The 18,699-nt window shown below is 51.9% G+C and overlaps 7 protein-coding genes across 7 annotated transcripts; 4 read left to right on the forward strand and 3 right to left on the reverse strand.

Moving 5' to 3' along the window:
• Positions 1–272: 272 nt before the first annotated feature.
• NCS54_01006800 (Hypothetical protein) lies at positions 273–2,796 on the reverse strand (the record flags this gene model as incomplete). Its single annotated transcript, XM_053155389.1, has 3 exons — positions 273–1,516; positions 1,563–2,633; positions 2,688–2,796. 3 exons carry the CDS (start codon positions 2,794–2,796, stop codon positions 273–275), a joined length of 2,424 nt encoding a protein of 807 aa, XP_053011364.1.
• A 2,579-nt stretch (positions 2,797–5,375) lies between these two features.
• Positions 5,376–6,174, forward strand: NCS54_01006900 (Ubiquitin carboxyl-terminal hydrolase; the record flags this gene model as incomplete). The annotated part of the gene is made up of 2 exons (XM_053155390.1): positions 5,376–5,751; positions 5,804–6,174. The coding sequence occupies 2 exons, from the start codon at positions 5,376–5,378 to the stop codon at positions 6,172–6,174; spliced, it is 747 nt and encodes a 248-aa protein (XP_053011365.1).
• Positions 6,175–6,566: 392 nt separating this feature from the next.
• NCS54_01007000 (Hypothetical protein) lies at positions 6,567–8,787 on the forward strand (the record flags this gene model as incomplete). The annotated part of the gene is made up of 4 exons (XM_053155391.1): positions 6,567–6,570; positions 6,622–6,816; positions 6,863–7,544; positions 7,590–8,787. 4 exons carry the CDS (start codon positions 6,567–6,569, stop codon positions 8,785–8,787), a joined length of 2,079 nt encoding a protein of 692 aa, XP_053011366.1.
• A 1,316-nt stretch (positions 8,788–10,103) lies between these two features.
• NCS54_01007100 (Hypothetical protein) lies at positions 10,104–11,378 on the reverse strand (the record flags this gene model as incomplete). The annotated part of the gene is made up of 4 exons (XM_053155392.1): positions 10,104–10,334; positions 10,387–10,479; positions 10,536–11,053; positions 11,102–11,378. 4 exons carry the CDS (start codon positions 11,376–11,378, stop codon positions 10,104–10,106), a joined length of 1,119 nt encoding a protein of 372 aa, XP_053011367.1.
• A 1,119-nt stretch (positions 11,379–12,497) lies between these two features.
• On the forward strand, positions 12,498–14,047 carry NCS54_01007200 (Hypothetical protein; the record flags this gene model as incomplete). Its single annotated transcript, XM_053155393.1, has 3 exons — positions 12,498–12,987; positions 13,036–13,498; positions 13,558–14,047. The coding sequence occupies 3 exons, from the start codon at positions 12,498–12,500 to the stop codon at positions 14,045–14,047; spliced, it is 1,443 nt and encodes a 480-aa protein (XP_053011368.1).
• Positions 14,048–14,246: 199 nt separating this feature from the next.
• NCS54_01007300 (Zn(2)-C6 fungal-type domain-containing protein) lies at positions 14,247–15,883 on the reverse strand (the record flags this gene model as incomplete). Its single annotated transcript, XM_053155394.1, has 2 exons — positions 14,247–15,769; positions 15,823–15,883. The coding sequence occupies 2 exons, from the start codon at positions 15,881–15,883 to the stop codon at positions 14,247–14,249; spliced, it is 1,584 nt and encodes a 527-aa protein (XP_053011369.1).
• Positions 15,884–16,902: 1,019 nt separating this feature from the next.
• Positions 16,903–18,653, forward strand: NCS54_01007400 (Hypothetical protein; the record flags this gene model as incomplete). The annotated part of the gene is made up of 3 exons (XM_053155395.1): positions 16,903–16,988; positions 17,052–17,054; positions 17,114–18,653. 3 exons carry the CDS (start codon positions 16,903–16,905, stop codon positions 18,651–18,653), a joined length of 1,629 nt encoding a protein of 542 aa, XP_053011370.1.
• Positions 18,654–18,699: the final 46 nt, after the last annotated feature.

Consider the following 18,699-nt stretch of genomic DNA (forward strand, 5'->3'; position numbering starts at 1 on the left):
GAGATCAAGGTCCGTGCTGTAGATTTGGTTTCAAGGATCCGGGTAGTAAAGGTTTGATGTTTTGAATGTTACTTGTCCATTCATTAGATGCTTTGGGTGTCCTCTCCCTATGCCTATTCGACTGCGATGCTCGTTGTGCTGTACATATCCATGCGCCTATTCCATGATACAAAGGAAAAATAATTAAAAAGGGACGGAAATCGTCAAGTCGTCTAGCTTTATGTTCCCAAATCATCTTGCCATGAAAAATACTCCATACCTCATATGTCTCGTTAATCCTCTACATCCGCCTCGTCAGCATAACTCCTTGTATGTCGTCGACTCTGAGTCTCCATCTTGCGTCGGCGCATCTCCTTTCGTAGCTTGACTGCCGTGTGAATGTCAACCTTGGCGTCGTCCTCCTCGGTGAGACCGTATTGGTCGAGACCCAGGTGCCGCAGGTCGATGCCGAGGTCGGCTAGAGAGACAAAGCTCGGCCCGTGGGGCATGTCGCGCGCGCGCTCCCAGAACGAGTCGGAGCCTTCGTCGTCTGAGGATGAGCCGTTGCGGGGCTCGCGGCGCGGTGGGGAGAATGTGCTTGTGCGGCTGCGGCGGAGATGTTGTTGGTGTCGTGTCTTTCGCGGCGTCGACTTGTTGCTCTTTGTGGTGCCTCTTGTTGTTGGGCGTTTTGGGCTCTTTGGCGTCTTTGGTGGCTTGATGGGCGCTGGTGGCTCTGCTGGGGCCTTGGGGATCGGAAGAGGTTCGAATAAGCCGGGGAGACCACCTCCTGCGATGCCGTAGTCTTCCTTGTACAATAGACCTTCCTCTCCGCGTCGCTTCTCTTTCCAGGCGACGAAAGAGTCGACAGAGTCCTCGCTGGCATCCGAGATGTAGTACTCAGCTTCTACGCCTGCGTTGATGGGATGGCTTAGATCCTGCTCCAGTTCCCGACGTGAGGGTACAAGAGTATCGGCGGAAAAGTCGTCCTCGGCGGCGTTGTAGTAGCTGTTCTGGTTTCCAAGGCTAGTCATTCCGCCGCTTTGTTCGCGCTCGTGGTTAATCTTGATTGACGGAGGAACAGATGCGTCGATGGAAGTGCTTGGTGTGTGCTGGCCCATAGACCTCGGGAAAGGATTGCTGGAGTAACCGGACGACATGGTGGTCGGTGTGATGCATGGCTGGGACTGGAGGGTTAGAGATGACGTCCGAACAGGAATGTGTTCGGTGATGTTGTCGAGGCGTTGGTGTCGGAGAAGTGAGGCGCCGCCAATGGAGCGATTGCGGGGTGGTTTATCCATGGACGAAGAGCTGGAAGGTCGTGAGGGTTGAGAAATGTCGCTGCGGGGGTAGAGAGAAAGAGTTGATGAGCCGTGATACGTGTCGGGGCGGATGTGAGAAGAATCATGACGAGGAACAAGAGGATCATGGCGAGGAATTGGTGGATCATGACGAGGGGGAATGAGATCTTGGCGTGAAAGATGTGAATCGGGGCGGGAATATGAAGGATGCTCTGCCTGTTTGAATCGCACAGGGATGGCTATTTCGTGTTAGTTTTCTCCTATAATTTGGTGGAAACGACATACTCGGACACGGTGCTGGTGCATCAAAAGCTTCATCAACCAGACTCTCAATCTCGACCATCCCAATACTTCGCTGTCGACTCCGGCCTTCACTCGTCTTTGGACGAGACTTGGGCATCGTCGGCGGCGGTGACAGAGGCGCCGAATAATTAAAATTTGATAGTGAAGGATGCAAGCTGAGAGGTCGCGGTTTAGACCTTTGCGGTTCAGGTGCAGAGGCGAATGCGTTGAATGATCTCCTCCGGTTCTTTAAAGACGCTGCTGTTTGGGACGATGTCTCGGGGCGCTTGTCTAGGCGTCGTTGCGATTTGCTGGATCTTAGCATCTCTCCGCCAATTGAGCCTGAAAATGACCTCCATGCTGTTGATGAACTCGTCGGCCTTGAAGATTCTCGAATCGTCCCTAGATCAAGATGAGGAATGCCAGGCGGCGGAGCGCAATCGTCGTCATCGTCGTCAAAGCCATCATAATCGTGAACAGACAGTCCACCACTGTCCGAGGTCTGCAGCGTCAACCTCCCGCTACCGGAGAGACGGTAAAAGGCCTTGACGGCAGGGCTGTTAAGGTTCAGACCGTTCTCGCCAATGTTGCGCTCGGCAACGTCTTCCCCGTACTCGCGGGCGCCGGTGGCTGCGACGCGCGAGCGAAAGTTTGACGGCCTGATCTCGCCCTGGGCGTCTAGAACGTCGACGAACCGGCTGCCGTCCTGGAACGAGTCGACGGAGCTCTCGCGGCGGTGGTGAGAGGGGATTGAAGGGACAGGAGGCGGCCTCTCTACTGTGCGCACGGCGGCGCGTGTCTTTTCGGGGACGCTCCAGGCTGAGTTTGTGCTACGGATGCTGCGGGCGACGGACCTCGGACGCGAGGATAGGCTGTTGGCGTGAGCTTGGTTTGGGGCTGTTGTTGGACGTCCTGGGGAGAAGCTGCGGAAGCGCGGGACCATTGGGGGAGGCGCGGCAGGATCAAGGTCGATATCGTGATCGATTACAGAGAGTTGAGCCTGGCTGCGCTTCCTTGCCGCCTGCTGCAGCTGGTCCAGCACGTTGGGTCCATTTCCAGCGACCGGATAAGTTCCTGCATGGGGCCGGTGTGAGAGTGGCGCCGTGATCCTTTGAACGAGGAGCTCACCTTGGATGGGAGGTACTGATGCGACTGTCGATTTGTAGGATTGGCCCTTGATCTGGTTCTGATTCTTGTCGGAGGAAGTCTTGCGCGTCAAGAAGCTAAAGAAGCCCATGATGTCGTTCGACAAGATGAGATTTTGTCTGCTGGTTGCAGAGAGAGAAGCAGCAGCAGTTTAAAGGAGAGGCCTCAGGGGACCCGCCGCGAGCATTCTGGCGCTCACGGGGAAGAGTAAAAATGATGGAATGAAAGGCTACGAAAGGGAAAAACGGGTGTTGGACCGTTCTTTTTGTAAAAGCAAGGGAGGGAAGAGTAGAAGAAACCTGGGGCGAACTGTTTCGACAGCCCACGCGCTGATTGGGGAACAGGGCCTTAGAAGAAGAAAAGGAAAAAGGAAAAAAAAAGAGATGGCTTGGGCTCGGTAGGTAGGGTCAGTCTATTAGCTGGAGATCTTGATCCACGGAAGCGGATACATGCATATTCTCGACGTTCTCTTGGAAAGACAAAGCCAAAAAAGGGAGAGTCAGTGACAGGAGAGGTGTGCGTCTGTCTCTGGCCAGCCCGGCGGTAATCATGACGCGAGCCAGAAAAGATCCGTGCGGACCGACAAGAGATGGGGGACCCAAAACCTCCATGGCATGAGATGGACAGGTACCCGCTAGGAAATAGGGAGAAAGGACCCGATGTTCAATCGTTCAAGGATGAGGTGCAGTAGCGGGCTTTCTCCCCCCCTCTCTAGCGGCCAAGCCCACTTGATTTACAATTGACAGCCTGGCCCGTGGCAGCCTGTGAATGGGCTATGAAATGCATGCAAATGCCATTCGACACTGTGGTGGTAGATTCCTCAATGAGACATGGCAGCCGAGTTGTGTCTCAGGACAATCTATCCACCCACCGCTTTTCCCCTCTTTCTCCAGCCCAACGAGTAAAGTCGACAACTGACAGGGGGCGTTTGACTTGCAGCCAAGAGGGTGGTACCCCTGAACTCTAGACCCGCCCCTTGAAAGGGAACCAAGAACGAAAAAGCTGACGCAGGGACCAGGGGCTCAGACAGGACCGGACTATTCAAGTGCCACGAAGCAGAGATGACGGCGGGATTTGCTTGGACGAGACTAGTTTGACCTGAAAGGACGCCAGAGTATGCCTTGCAGGTGCTGATCTATGGAAAGCCGTCAGTTGTCTGGATCCATCCATCCCCTCAAACGTCTAACGCCATCAAACTGCTCGCTAGAAGCCCATGAGCTCAAACCGCTGCTCCGCTCAGGGACGAACGAGCACGAACGGGTCTCGGCCTCCGGGGTCTTGGTTCGCCGGTACGTGCGCGTGCGCCGTGCTACCTGACACTTCTCCCACTTTGGCGAGCGAGGGGGTGTATTGGAACCCCCAGCGAGTCATGTCTCGAGTCCACGTGGAGGACATGGTGATGGGGATTCTCCCGTCTAGCGCGGATCCAACCTTGATACCAAATTGGGGGGGGATCCGTGCCACTCTCCTGGGACGAACGGTAGGAGTTCTGTGTCTGTGATTTGTGTGGGTTTGCCATCTTGAAGTCTGTCAGGAGGGTATTTACGTCTGTGTGTCAGTGTGGCAGATGTGAGCACCATTAGCGAGAAAGACTCGTCTCTGAGACATTGAGGAATCGACAAGCAGCTACCCGAGTCATTCTAACCTGGCTTGCAAGGTGGTAATATCGCCTGCTACCGTCCCAACCAGGGCGGATTCCTCCATGGTTACCTCGTTACGCGAAAGCTAGCTAGCTAGGCTGGTCATCAACTTGCGGGAACGGCCCGTCCATTGTTTTGCCCTTGATGCCGGCAGCCGGGCGTGTTTGTGTTTTTTTGTTTGTGCTGTGTAGTACCGTGATACTCTTAACACGAGGAGTGCACCACAGTATTGGATAGATAGCAAAAAAATATTTGCACGTCACATCGTGAATAGCGATCTTAATCATGGGTGGAGGTACCCTCCCAATGATTAACGTCGGCGGTCGTCCGGAAGGCTGAAAGCGTCGGGGCCAGATTGCGACCCCCCGTTAAAGAAAAGAAGATGAGATGAGATCGCGTCCAGGCACGTGCAGCCCGCGGAACCGGTGTTGCGGGTTTTGTGCAAGACCCCGAGGCCATCAGGAAGAAACCGTTTGTGGACTAGTGGATAACTGAGCGGTTGAGGCTAGACATGGCAGCTGTAGATCAAAGGGACTAGCGAAACTTTGGGTGACAAGTGTGAGTCGAGAAAGATGGTTGGAGAGATGTGATTGGAGAAGCTAAAAGGGGAGGAAATGAGGTTGAGTTTGTTGTTGTTGGAGATGAATAATGGTGTTGAACAGGTTGGAACGGTTACCCTACAGCTTCGCAGAATCGAAAGATGCCAAGAAGAATACTGCCCCATGCAATGCTACCCTTTCCAATAACACCGTCACTTATGATACAACCGGTGTTAATGCTCGCAAAATGCAACGCCTTAAAAGTGCAGATATAAACAATGAGGCGTGTTTTATCTTGATGATCCCCCGCTCAAGCCCTGAGCCACTCGCTGCAGGCAGTCGGTGGGCGACGTCATGGCAAACAAGAATGCCCCGCGTTTTTGGCGGGGGCCAAGAGTACCAAGTTTCAGCTTCACACTCAGCACATTCAAGCTTCATCCTCCATCAACAGCTCGCTATAGCTTCACATACGGATACGCAAACCGCCCACCATGTCTTCCACAACAGACCCCAACCCCTCCGACGCCCGCCCGGCCTTTATCCCCCTCGAGGCGAACCCCCAGCTCATGACGACGCTCATCCACAAGCTCGGCGTGTCGCCGGCCCTCGGGATGCACGACGTCTACTCCCTCACCGACCCGGACCTGCTGGCTTTTATCCCGCGCCCCGCGCTGGCTCTGCTGCTCGTGTTCCCCGTCAGCGCCGCGTACGAGAGCCACCGCATGGCCGAGGATAGCTTGGTGGACGAGTACCGCGGCAAGGGCGATACGGAGCCGGTGCTTTGGTGGCCGCAGACTATTCGGAATGCGTGTGGACTTATGGGGCTCTTGCACGCTGTGAGTAACGGAAATGCACGAAACTTTATCGGTAAGATTATTCCTATGTGGTTGTCTAGGTGTGCATGTCTAACGCGCTGCAGAGGAGGGTTCCACGCTCGACACGCTCATCAAGAAGAGCATCCCCCTCGGCCCCGACGGCCGCGCCCGCGTCCTCGAACAAACCCCCGACCTCGCAACAGCCCACAAAGAAGCCGCCTCCCAAGGCGACACGCCCGCTCCCCCGGCCGAGGACGACGTCGAGTTGCACTACGTCTGCTTCGCCAAGGGATCCGACGGTGGACTCTGGGAGCTCGACGGACGACGCAAGGGACCGATCCGAAGGGGAGATCTGCTAGAGGATGAGGATGTGTTGAGCAGCAAGGGACTTAGTCTGGGGGCGTTGAAGTTTTTGGAGAGGGAGGGTGGTGATTTGAGGTTTAGTGCTGTTGCGCTTGCTGGGTCTGTTGATTAGACGGATGGAGTTGAGATACCCAAAATACAAGGATGCCTAAATGGTAGGACATGTCTTGCGAGCTGTTGGATATGCCTGCAATAGTTGTCTCAATCTGCGATAGCCACAGAGGTCAAGAGCAACATCTCTACTGCCCAATCTACAAAGAAACAAAAATAGCCAGTCTTGCATCAATAGCAAAATGTCAAAGCCACACTCGTGTCAGGAGTTGCAAGCCATTCTGACAGGCTGGCGTCTTAGGCGCGTGAATAGTCGACGACAAGGCAGATTCTTGAAGCCACGTCTTTGGAGACATTAGCAGCTCCCCACTTTGTGAAGGCAGCGACTTTAATATCAACTCATCTTTTCCCGTGCCGATTCTTCTTTCTTCACAATTGATCAATTCTGACAAAATGCGTAAGTTAGGTACATATTGATGTTGAAGGTGGACGACGCTGACCGTGCTAGGTATCGCTCGCTGGCTATTGGGTAGAGGCCCTGAGCACAGTGGCCTCATCATCGGCAATGATGCGTCTGGAAAGACCACCATGCTCTACAAGCTGAAGCTGGGAGAGATAGTCACGACAATTCCCACCATCGGCTTCAACGTGGAGACACTCGAGTATCCAGATGGCGGGAAAATTACCCTCTGGGACGTCGGAGGTGAGATTTGCCTGTCTTGGTTTGGATCGCGTACTGACTCTTGCAGGATGCGACAAGATCAGACCTCTCATCCGACATTACATGCAGCCAGATCGCTTCCTAATTTTTATTCAGAGTTGCGGCGATTTGGATCCCGACAGGATCGAATTCTCTCTTGAGTATCTCCGCATGGGCTTGGCCATGATGGCAGACCAAGGCTGCCGACACATGTTTATCCTCTTCAACAAGCAAGACCTCCTCCCGCCCAACGAGAGAGATTCCATCATTAAAGGCATAAGAGCCCAGATTGAGACAGAGATTGCTCCTTATCTTGGGAACCACGACATCAGGATCTTGGATTATCCTGGTTTGTGCGCGACGTCTGGTGAACAGCTTTATCCTGCTATGGAGGAGATTAGACAGACGATTCAACAGATCAAGAAGCCGGCTCAACCAGACACAAAGGCTCAAGTAGCAGAGTTGGAAAAGGGTCCCAGCGACACTGAACTCATTGAGCGCGTAAAAAAGGCCAATGCGGACGCTGTTGATGCCGAGAGCTTCTGGACGTCATTCATGGACGGCAGTCTGGACTCGTGGGATCACTACACTCATCTAAGAACCGGCTTCTTCGTGTTGCATGATTGCTTCGCCAGAGGATTCGGCCTTTTGGAGTGTGCCGATGAGTTTATGGCTCATCTCAATCGTCTCAGACAGGGAAACCCAGAGCGATTCCGCAACACTGCGCACAAGTACGTATACCTTTCCCGACCGTGAATGACTTCTAACGCGAATAGGACCATGACTATCTTTTGGCTTCATCAGATTCAGATCGCTGCTGTCAACTACCAAGCCAACAATGGACAAGACAAGTTCCCAGACAGAGGTGAATATGCAGAAATCGCTCTTTCGGCGCCGTGGCTTATGAACTCTGGTCTTTGGAGGTCGTACTACTCCAAGGATATGCTGTTCACGCCCGAAGCTCGAGAGAATTGGCATCTCCCGGATCTGCAACCTCTTCCGACCCCCACTCAAGCCAAGGTAGAGGAGGAACAGCCGAACACCCAGCGTCCTGGGAATGATGTGGATAGACTGCCCCGTTTTGCATTCTCGGTTGTGCAAAAGACGCTCACGTCTAAGCTCAGACGCGGAGGAGTCGTGAAGCAAGCACTAGAGGCTTTGCAGTCGTCTACAATCCGCCTTCGCGCATCTGATTCGTCTGTGTTGCCATACTCGGAGACCCAGGCGTATTTCTGGATCCAGATTGTCCACGCGTATTTACGATCCTTGGAAACTGAGCCATCCAAGGCGTCAAAGGGTACACAATTTGAGGGATCGGTCACGACGCTCACTTTTGGGGCATTCAAGGCTCTCTTTGACATTACTGGAGACGAGTGGCGCCAGTACTACTCGCCTTCTGTATGGCAAGGCATTCCCGCGAGGATGAGCTTTGTGAACCCCGACAAGAAAGCTCTTCCCAACGTCTTTGGCATGCCTTCCAAGGCAAAGATTGACCTCGCCCGGTCGCAGATGGTCAACGCAGTCAGCCGTCGTTTCACTAAGCCCTCAGGCCTACCTCCACGCGAGGACCTCGACTTTTGGGCTGCGGTTCTTATTGATGAGGCAAAGCTCATACCTGAAGAGGAACTCATTGTTGAGAGCCATGCCAGCCTGTTACGCTTCCTCTACCAACGACTGAGCAAGCCATCTGAGGAAAAGAGCTCTACGGCCGCGGCGCGGACGGCGTTGGAGCTTTCTTCAAGCATGGGCTCTACACAGAGCATGTTTTGGGTACAGCAGGTTCAGCTCTGTCTTGCTAGTGGAAAGATGGCGTCGACATTTGAAGAGTTTGTTACGGCGAATGCGCATCTGGCGTATGAGGATCTGCCTTTGGTGTATTACTCGCCTCAGCTGTGGCAGAGCGCTGAGGTGAAGGAGGTTTACGTTCCGCCGGATCGTCATTCGCTTTCGAGTATTGTATCTAGTGGGAAATGAGTGAGTGAAGGAGGTTGACATGATGATTAATGAGGGTAGGGGTGGCCATGTAATGTGAACAGTGTGAGTCGGGCGCAACGCGAGAGGCTGACAGGAGCTCATATTGGCACACTTTAGTGCATAGCCTGGCATAAGGATTGGAGAAGTAATTACAAGAGACCCAGAGAACTCCATTTTATCTTAAATCTCTTTCTAAGATTAGTATTAAATACCTTTAGGAAGAGATACTGATAAGGAGTAACTAAATGTAGGTAGCTGGACGCCGCCTTCGATCTCATAATCTACGATCTCTGGCTCATCACGGAATGCTCGTTGTGCTTTCTCTGCGTCTTACTCACCACTTTCCAACAGTAGCTTAATATCTTGGGCTTCCGGTAGAGTATTTGATGGTCGCTGATGATCGCCTATGGCTCTCTACCTCAGTGACTATGCAACCGAACCGAAGGGCCACGAGATGCTGCTTGATTTTGTAAAATACTGTCCCAAAATGCTTCTTTGGTGCCCGTGGACGAGTACGCGGCGCGTCTTAGCTACACCATCAAGCACCGAAGGCAACAAAAAGAACAGAGGGAGACCAGCCTCGTCCCCACCAGTCAAGCAGCGTCGGGCTCAGACAGATCATATTCCATACGTGGTCAGATGAGCTGGGTTCAATGAGGGAATCGAGAATCATGTGAGTGGCATGGCCGTGAGAGAGGCCGAGGTATTGGGCTAGGATTGGTCTTAATGACTTGATGAGGGCTCGATGGTAGGCCGAAGAGCAAGGAACGATGTGACAGACGTTGGGATGCGATGCCTCTGTCACAATGCAGACACGTTTATCCAACGCCAGGCAAAGATATTTCTGGTTGTCGTTCCGAACCTTTATTGTCTCTGAGGCAACGCTGCTTCTGGAGGCATTGTTTGAAACTTCCTCTGGGTTAAGATCTATTATTGTTAGGTAAATGGTATCTATGCTGCAAAATGAAAGATTCACCCACAGTAATCTGTCAAGTCTACGAAGCTCTCGAAATATGCTTTCACCTGATAGGGGTCGAGACGACATTGTTCGGCCGTTATCTGGTTGGATTCACCTGCCTTGACCGGCGTACTCTCGTCATTGTGTGATTTGATACTCTATATTGAACTGTGAGTAGTACTGGGGAGCGTTCGATTAGTTTATGCGTTAAAATTTGCTCTTGTAACGACTCTGGTAGAGCGTTTCTGTTTAGAAAGCAAGACAAGGGGCTGGCCCTGGTGGGAAGCAGAAGCAGGCAATGGACAACTAGTTGACAAAAGGTTCTTTTGGACTACGCTCTTATCCATATACACGTGGATTATGATCGCAAATACCTGCACACGGTCTCCCCCCACCTCGGTGCACCCTTGTAATCCCACATTTCCGGAACATTGCCCTGCCGGATGCCCTCGATGGCCTCTGCAAACTCGGGACCCTGACCCTGCGCCTTGACGTCGGTGACCTTGTACAAGTAGGTCTTGAAGCTGAAGAGGATGGCTTGGGTGTTTGGGAAGCGAGTTAGGGTTTGCAGCTCTGATCGTAGAAAAGTCTGAAGTCTGTTAGCAGGGGGTGTCTTGGAAAGCGAGTGTTGGGGAACTTGCATCTTCTATGTTTGGTTCACCCGGACCGTCGTAGCTCTTTATTCGGTGGTTTGCTTCGCAGTCAAACAACTCGGGGTGAGCTTGCACCGACCACTGTGAAGTTGCTTTGTCAGTCTCCGAAAGAGTCGCCTGTGTGATTTGATACTCACGTTCTGTCGTTTGATCGGGCTGCCAACTTGCAACTTTGCAAAGAATCGTTCCATACTCGGCCCAATCTTTTCATATCCCGGAACAGGCTTGTGAATGTCCTTCAGGAGTAGCCCGAGCTTCTCTGCTGGATCAAAACTTGACGGGAAGCAACAGACGTAAGCAACGAGTCGGTAACTGTCAGAGTCTGGCATGAGCAAGAAGAGCTCCTCTTCCACAATTTCACCGAGATTGAGAAGCGCAGATCGGACGTCCTGGACCTTCGTGGGGAAGGACCGGTTGGTGACGAGATTGTTGAAGACGGTTCCACCCTGGGAGAGCTGGAACATGGTGGGATATCGAACAGGAAGATACTCTGTAAGAAAGTAGTCGTAAATCTCCAGCACAGCCTGTCCTCCCCCTGGCAAGAATCCACAGACTGTATCTTCATGCTGCCTGAGAATCTCTCGGCGCTGGTTTACGCGATCCAGGTAGTCGTGGTCAATGGAGAGTAGCTCAGAGGGAGTATCACGTCTGATGCCTTTTCACATGGTCAGCCGGCGCTCGGAAGGCAGTATGAGATACTCACCCATCGAGATATTGTATTTAGGCTTGAAGCCTCTGAACTGGGGCGGCTTCTTTGTCCTCCAGTCAAAGTTTTCCAGGGGCGCGATGACTGCTGGCTTTTCGTCTGGACATGGCAGATCTTGAGTTGACAATGTTTGTTTTCGACGGCTCACCCAACTCTTGATCGAAAAATTCTCAGCATACTGTACTTGAGGTCTTTCAAAGAATTTTGTTACCTTGGCGTAGATCAGGCAGATGGCGAGCAAGATGCCCGCCACGAGTATAGGAACTTGTATCATGTCAGGGAGGGAGTGTACAAGAGACCACGAAATAATCTCGTTCTGATGACTTGAAAGGGATGCCTTTTCATTTTTACTTTTAGGAGTGCGCAAGGTATTTATTTATCTTACTCCGTCATCCACCTTCAGACCCTCCTCTCTTCATACTTGGAGGTTGTCTTGTACCGATACCGCTCCTGTGGAGTTTTCTCGCGGGGCCTGCTGTTTTGGGCATAGCGTATTGACTCAAGAACATCATCTCCATCACGGGCTCGTCCGGACCTTTGATATGCGTCTACAGTTGTACAATATTACGTATTTTGAACGATGAATTGCCGATTATTGGAACCGGATTAGTGCATTGCAAATTGTAGATGTCTTGTCGAGTTGTGGTAGGTGAGCTCGTGATATGACAGCGTCGACGTCTATCTAGATGTTGAACTTGGTAGGGATTCCTTGCCATTATTCGACGGTAGACATGATATCTTACTCTCAAAATTCTCTGCCGCCTGGCATCTCTTCGCATCTCCTGGTTCAAGTTACAGACTATGAGCATGAGTAACTGTCAACATTCCCCTGCTTGTTACAATTGCGTTGACGAGGCTCCAAAGTACCTGAGGATCCTCGCTTGCATCAGTCTCCACAAACGCTATCTTTAAACCGGCCCGGGTCAAAGCCAAGAGCGCAGATAACCGGCCAAACAAACAATGACCATGTTGATGTATCTCGAGAAAACAAATCCCAAAATACCAGGCTTCTGATTTGCACAGACAAACAACATGTTCCGCTCGACAGTCCTCGAAACGCCATGACTTCACACAGAGGTGCAGATGATGGCCATCAGATGACTCCACGTTGCCCGAGCTAGGACTGATGTGGGAGGTGGGGGGAGAAAGTAGGCACCTCTATCAGCTTTCTTTAGCTGTGGGCTAATCCGAGAAGAGCAGTCCTGGCGAGAAACTTTGTTCCTGTGTGGCTTGGGTCAGTCTTTGCGAGAACGATACCGGGAACCCGGAATCTGGAATGGGTATAAGAGATAGCTAAGATGGCTGGTATAAATCATGGGTAAACTGTTGGTAAACGAGTGCAAACGACTCTCCTTGTCCTTCTTTTGGATTGTCGCTGTCTGGGATTTCCATCATGTCTTTTGCTGTACAACCGCCCTTTCTCTTCTCAGGGGTTCTGTCAACAATCTGCTACGTCACTATTGTCCTCTTTGCTGTCTACTTCATTCGAAGACGCAAAAGTGCCAGAGAAGAGAAGGGTCTTAGCTTGGCAGCGAGTCCAAAACGCTCCAAAGCCGGGCAAGATTATTCTGATGTGTTCCCACCATCGCAGCGCCCGGTTCTGAGTAGCTTCGACTCCCGATTTTCTCACGCCCATCAGAATGTCGACATATCGAAGTTGTCGAGGCTGGTTCTCAGAATGGACGAAAACTACACAACTGCAAGCCCCGAGCGCTTTATATACAGCGGGTTCACCGTCGGCGATGTCTCCAAGTTGGGCACCTTTCCCGACTACGCGGCCTTGTCAGAGGTTCCGTTGCCAAAGCCAGTGGTGGATTTTGACATCAATACTGCCCAACCTAGACCTTACAGGCCGCTGAGATGGCCGTACCACCAAACTATGTGTAGGCATCCCTCTTTGACCGGAATATACATGCTGACCTTGATGGTAGCCTTCCAGAAGATGGAGACAGATTACTGGATTGAGCTTGACAACACGTACCATCGATATATCCAGGAACGAAAGAATCTCTTCGCCAAGAACGGAAAGGATATTCTTAATGCATTGCCTGGATCACAGTTGGCTTGTAAGGAGCTCATGGAGATGGTGATACAATTCCTTTGCGCCCGGTATCCCCATTACTTTCGGCTAGAGGGTAAAACCTTTGTCAACGACATTCTGGGCACCAAAGTCGACCTTTCAACGGTTGATCCCCTGCACGTTTTGTTGGAAAACGTCCCTGAAGACTTTGCCATTATGCTTCGAGACCCTCAGACTGGGCGATACCACTTCCGCGCTGGCGTCATCTGCGCATCAACTGGATGGAGTCTGGGAACGAAACTCGGCTTGGGTCTACCTGAGATCCATGAACCTGTCCCAGATTATAGGGAGAAGATGCAGCTTAGTATGGATCGGTGAGTACTTTCGTAAATGCGACCAAGTGGGAACACCCCATCTGATCTGACATTTCCAGATTTTTCACCAAGATGCCGGTGTCAAAGCCCATTCAGAGAGGAGCATGGGGATTCGAGGTTGGCCAACATCTGTACATGCCTCCCGAAGACCCTGGCCTGAGTATCCGGGATTCCCAAGATCCGTCTCTTCGGCTTGAGGATCTATACTTTCGCGTCGATTGGCAGACGTTGCGCCGACTCCCGCTGTCAGGTGCCATAGTCTTCAACTTCAAAGCCTTCTTCACCCCAGTGACGAGCTTGAAGGATGAGCCGTACGTTCCCTCGTTGAGCCTCAAGGTCATCAGTGATAGCAAGGAGAACTTGATACGGTATAAGAGTGTGTGGCATGTTGAACATATACTCAAGCCCGCTTTAGCCGAGTATGAGAGGTATCAGATTGAGAATGGAATCATGGAAAAGGACTGGCAGCACCAAACGTTGCCCGAGAGTCCATTCTTTCGGGGCTGGGAGGCAAAGTGGAAGCAGCCGAACTTGGCCTCGGATCGATGAGGTTTGTCTCACAGTTGAAATAATCCCAGTCGCTGAAAAGAATGTATTGGACACACATGGCCAAACCGCAGCGAGCATATAGGGTTGGGCATCTCTTGGTGATGTTGAACTCTGTACATGAAGTCGAGTCGGTCGCCGCTAATGTACTCCTGACATGCTGAACATCGCTCGGAGACAGTAAATGAAATAAAGAGGTGGCTCAAAAGGCAATGAAGGTGCCAATCCGTTCCTCATTCTCTCGAGCATATTGTATCCAGTTCATACCCATTTCATACTCAGAGCTCCCCCACAGAGTCGTGAGAAACTGAAGAGCGGTATGGTTGCACCAGAGTCCCGTCACAGACAGAGAGTCAAGAAACAGTTTCTCAATAATGGACTGCCTCAGCTTGTCTCCACGACACTCGGTGCCAGCGATGAAGCATGGAAGAAACAGATCGTGGGAGAAGGTATGTACATGTCCTGCTAGGACGGATTGCATTTCGCGGAGGAGGATGTCGATAGTGGATTTGACAAGTTCTTGGACTTTTTCGGCGGGAGCAAAGGCTTGGTAGCTGTAGATGATGGTGGCGTGGTAGTGTGCCGTGACAACAGCCTGGAAGCACTGTCGCATATCCTGGTCCTCAGAGAGTGTGTTGGCTCTAGCAGACACTTCAGTATAAGCATTCTGAGCCCTTTGGCGCCATTCTTCCATGTTGATGTCTGACAGCTGTTGACCTTTTCGTCGAGCATGGTGACGTTGTCTCTCGACAGTTGTAATGTCGTTTATCACACCCGTAAAGGACCATATTCTGGTATCGCCGAAGGGTTCGGATAATGATGTCGAGTCGTTGGTAAAGACGGAAATATTGCATAATGTGTCGAGATCGGCTACTTCTTTGAGTATGAAGCTCTCGATGGCGCTTGGTGTTGTTCTGCGGCTCCGTAAGTTGCCGAAGTTGATGAGCGTTCGACAGGCACGCAGATGCAGTTTCCAGTCCCTTGATCCGGGGATAAACGCCTCTGTGTAGCATAGAACCAGCATTGCCGTGAGAATCTCGACAAAAGACTGGCTGGTTTGTGCCTGGACTGTTCCGTGGGCTGGCTGTAACTCAAGTCGCATCTTTTGATTCAAGACCCGAAGACTTTCATCCCTGAGCCATGTCTGCATCTGGAGGAGCCGGGCCGTCTGATCGGTAGTCTCGGTCGACGTCGTATGTATGTGAGCAGCTGCTAAACTGCTGATCGCGAGGCGGAGGCAAGTCGAGTTCTGGGCTAGAGGTAGAATCGTCTTCCGCCATGGACTGCCGGGGAGGTCGATCCAGGTCAGCCGAGGGATGACTCTGGTGGAGAAGTGGTTTAGGAGACTGTTGGAAAGTGTGACTGATGAGATGCTATGAACGAGATCAAGGTCTTGAGATGGATGGGGGACGTCTGTGGATGTTTGTAAATCAAGGGTTGTTTCTGGTAATGAGGATGGAGTGTGTTGAGGTTGAGGACTGTTACAAGAGACCTCGGCCTCTACAGTTCTTCGTTTTGAGAGTTTGTGCTTCGTTGACTTTCTGTTGTCTTTATCTAGAACTGGAGTTGACTTTCCGGCAAACTTGCCTCTGCTTGCCACCCCTTGGTTCCATCTGAGCGGAACAGGATGATAACCAGGACAGTCCAGGTCTCGGCTGGCGCACTTGACACATGTCGGTAGGCTTCGATCGCACTTGATCCGTCGTTTAATACAAAGAGGACAGTCTGTTTAGTCAAGTGAGAGTTTGTATTGACAACTGTGGTTTTGGTAGACTCACCTTGAGTTGCTACTTGTCGGTTAGGACAAAGAGAGTCGAAACGGATGTTTCTTGCAGTCATGGCGGTAACTCGGACCAAGGGACAAGCGGAGCGCACTCGACAGTTGGTGTCTCGGATAATTCCGCCAAGCCCATCTACTTGTCTGCCTGGAAATCCTCCGTCTGCAGGTTCTCAGTGGTAGAGTCATGAGTTGTCAAAAAGAAGAGGGGCTCCAAGGGCGGCTAAACCCGGATCTCGGCACCCACGTGACCTAGTTCACATGTCATGTCAATCGAGACAATATTTTGCGCCCTGCAAATGTAACGAAACATTCAACAAGAGCCAATTACGGTATGAGAATCTCCCCGATCAACAGTTCAAACTGAATAGCGCTTATTTCCTCCAAAGTCATGATTGAATCTCGGAGGCTTGGCGGCCTCTTTAGGGTTGCTCTCGTGTTGGTGTTGGTCCATGTTGCACGGACGATGCATGTCAAACGACTCAGACGGTGAGGCAAAAGGACTCAGGGATCCAATATCTGAATAGGAGGTCAGTCGAAGTCTGAGTTATTAGCTGAGAGAAAGCCTTGCCTTGAAGAAAGCTGCCTAGAGCCAAGCCTCTTGGCATTCCGAGATAGCCATGTTCTTCAAATGACGGAGCTGCATTTATGGTTTCAGCTCGATCTTGATTACGTCGTCTCCCACGTACGCCGATCAAAAAGGGGATGTTTTCATTATTTAAACTGGCCGAGACAAGAGACCCGTTCGTGGAAAGGTCCAGACCACACAGCCACGCCAAAGACAAACGTCCCTGTCACAGGGCTGAAGCCAAGCACTGTCACTCAGCTGGATCCTTACCGGAAACGGCAAAGTATTCGTATTCTTTACGGTCCAGCCAATGGCGTCGCTCACACTCGGCAGACCCGCTATGTCTCCGGGATCATGTCCATGGCGCCCCCAAACCATTTAACCATCGAGGCAGCGCCGCCAAGGGTATCGTGTGAATTTCCCGAATATTCTTTATGGCCGCTGCAAGTCTGGCCACGCGACAGGTGCACCTCTTCTCTAGCCTTGATTGGGCCGCTCGTAGTTTCGTCCAAGATGGCTCCGCTTGAGCCTCAGCAACCACCACGCAAGAAGTGGACAAGGGCAAAGGCGCCGCGAGTGAGGACTGGCTGTAAGACTTGGTATGTCGTCATCATTTGGTCTGTAGTGTGTTAATGGCCATGTATGCTAACACCCCCTGGCAGCAAGTTAGTTGTGCAGATAAACTCCCCGTGGTACATCCCTGTGTACTGATCCCGCTCTATAGAATCCGGCATTTGAAGTGTGACGAACAGAAGCCAGTATGCCAGAGATGTCAGAAAGATAGACAGAAATGCGACGGCTACGAAGATCCAAAAGCCCCCGTCGTCAAGGCAAAGAAGCCGTTGAAGCTGGTGCAGTACCAGTCCAAGCCCAAGCTCCCAGACTGCCGGGCCCTCTCGGCACTGAGACCTGCCCTGTCGATCGAGAATCTCGGCTCCCCATCCGACGCCGCCCTCTTCTACCACGCCCGGGAGTGTACCATTATGGATTTCGACGTGCTCTCCGGGTCCCTGTTTTGGCGCAACTTTGTGCTACCACTCGCCCACACCGTTGAACCAGTCAAGCACGCACTCTGCGCTCTTGGCGGAGCACATCGTCGGTTTGTGGCTGGCTATCAGGGAGACGCCACATCGTCGTCATTGGCGACCGAGTTTGAGTATGCCTCTATTCAGAAGTACAACCAGGCCATACTACACATGAAGCCACTCATGGAGGACAACTCTGAGATGAACCTCCAGACTACGCTCATCTGCTGTGTCATCTTTATCTGCATTGAGAGTCTACACGGGCGCTACACAGAGTCGATACGACACCTCAAGGCTGGGTGCCAGTTACTCAACTCTTTCCGTGCCGAGATGAAATTTGGGAATGTTCCATCATCCCTGTTTCAGCCCACGAATGGGAAAGAGGCCGAATATAGCTTGTTCGACCTCGTCACCGAGATGTTCTATCGGCTAGGACAGAATGTCGCCATCTATGTGGGAAGCGACACATTTCACGATCTTGTCCTACCTTTTCGCGCCGGCCACATGGGTGACCCCAAGACACCCTTTTCCGACCTCGTCGAAGCAGCCTTCTACTTGGAGCGCGTCGATGAGTTCTACGACAAGACTTATATCGAATTTGTGGCAGGCCCCCAACCAATCAGGCCTCTAGAGACCTCATGTATGGGCATCACGGGATGGGAGTTTGATTACCAGGCGGGAAAGGCCGCCCTCAATGCTTCAAGACGGGCATTTGCGGTATGGGATGCCCGCTACGAACTCACCAAGCGTGAAGAGAGGTACGCAGAGCCATCACCAGAGGAGAAGAGCGCCTTTGCGTCTCTTGACATGCACCAAGCCGTCTGGCAGGCGCTGGTCAAATTCGAGACGATCGAGCAGGTGATTCCGAAGGATGACGGTGAAAAGATCCTGAAGCGGGCAGAGGTGCTGGTTGAAATTGAAAACCGAAGACCGACTCCTGTATTTGCTTTCAACGGCTACTTGATACCGCTCCTCTCCCTCGTGTGCACGTATTGCGAGGATGTCGATACACAGTTTAGAGCGATATCCCTGCTACGCGCCGTTCGTCGGAGAGAAGGAATCTGGGATAGCCAAGAGGTTGCAGGTATATACGAGACCATGATCATTGCCAGAAAGCAAAATATGGTGTCGTGGGAGAACCTCCCTTGGGGGATACCGCAGTTGGCAGCAGAGCTGTCTTCCTTGAATCTATCTGACAGCTGTGGTTCTACTCCGTCGAGTACTGGCAGTTCTTGTTGAAAGGGAATTACAATGGAGTTTTGGGTAGCGAAAACTGAATAGGTTT

The sequence above is a fragment of the Fusarium falciforme genome, chromosome 8 (genome assembly GCF_026873545.1).
Source record: "Fusarium falciforme chromosome 8, complete sequence".
Taxonomy (NCBI): Eukaryota; Fungi; Ascomycota; class Sordariomycetes; order Hypocreales; family Nectriaceae; genus Fusarium; species Fusarium falciforme.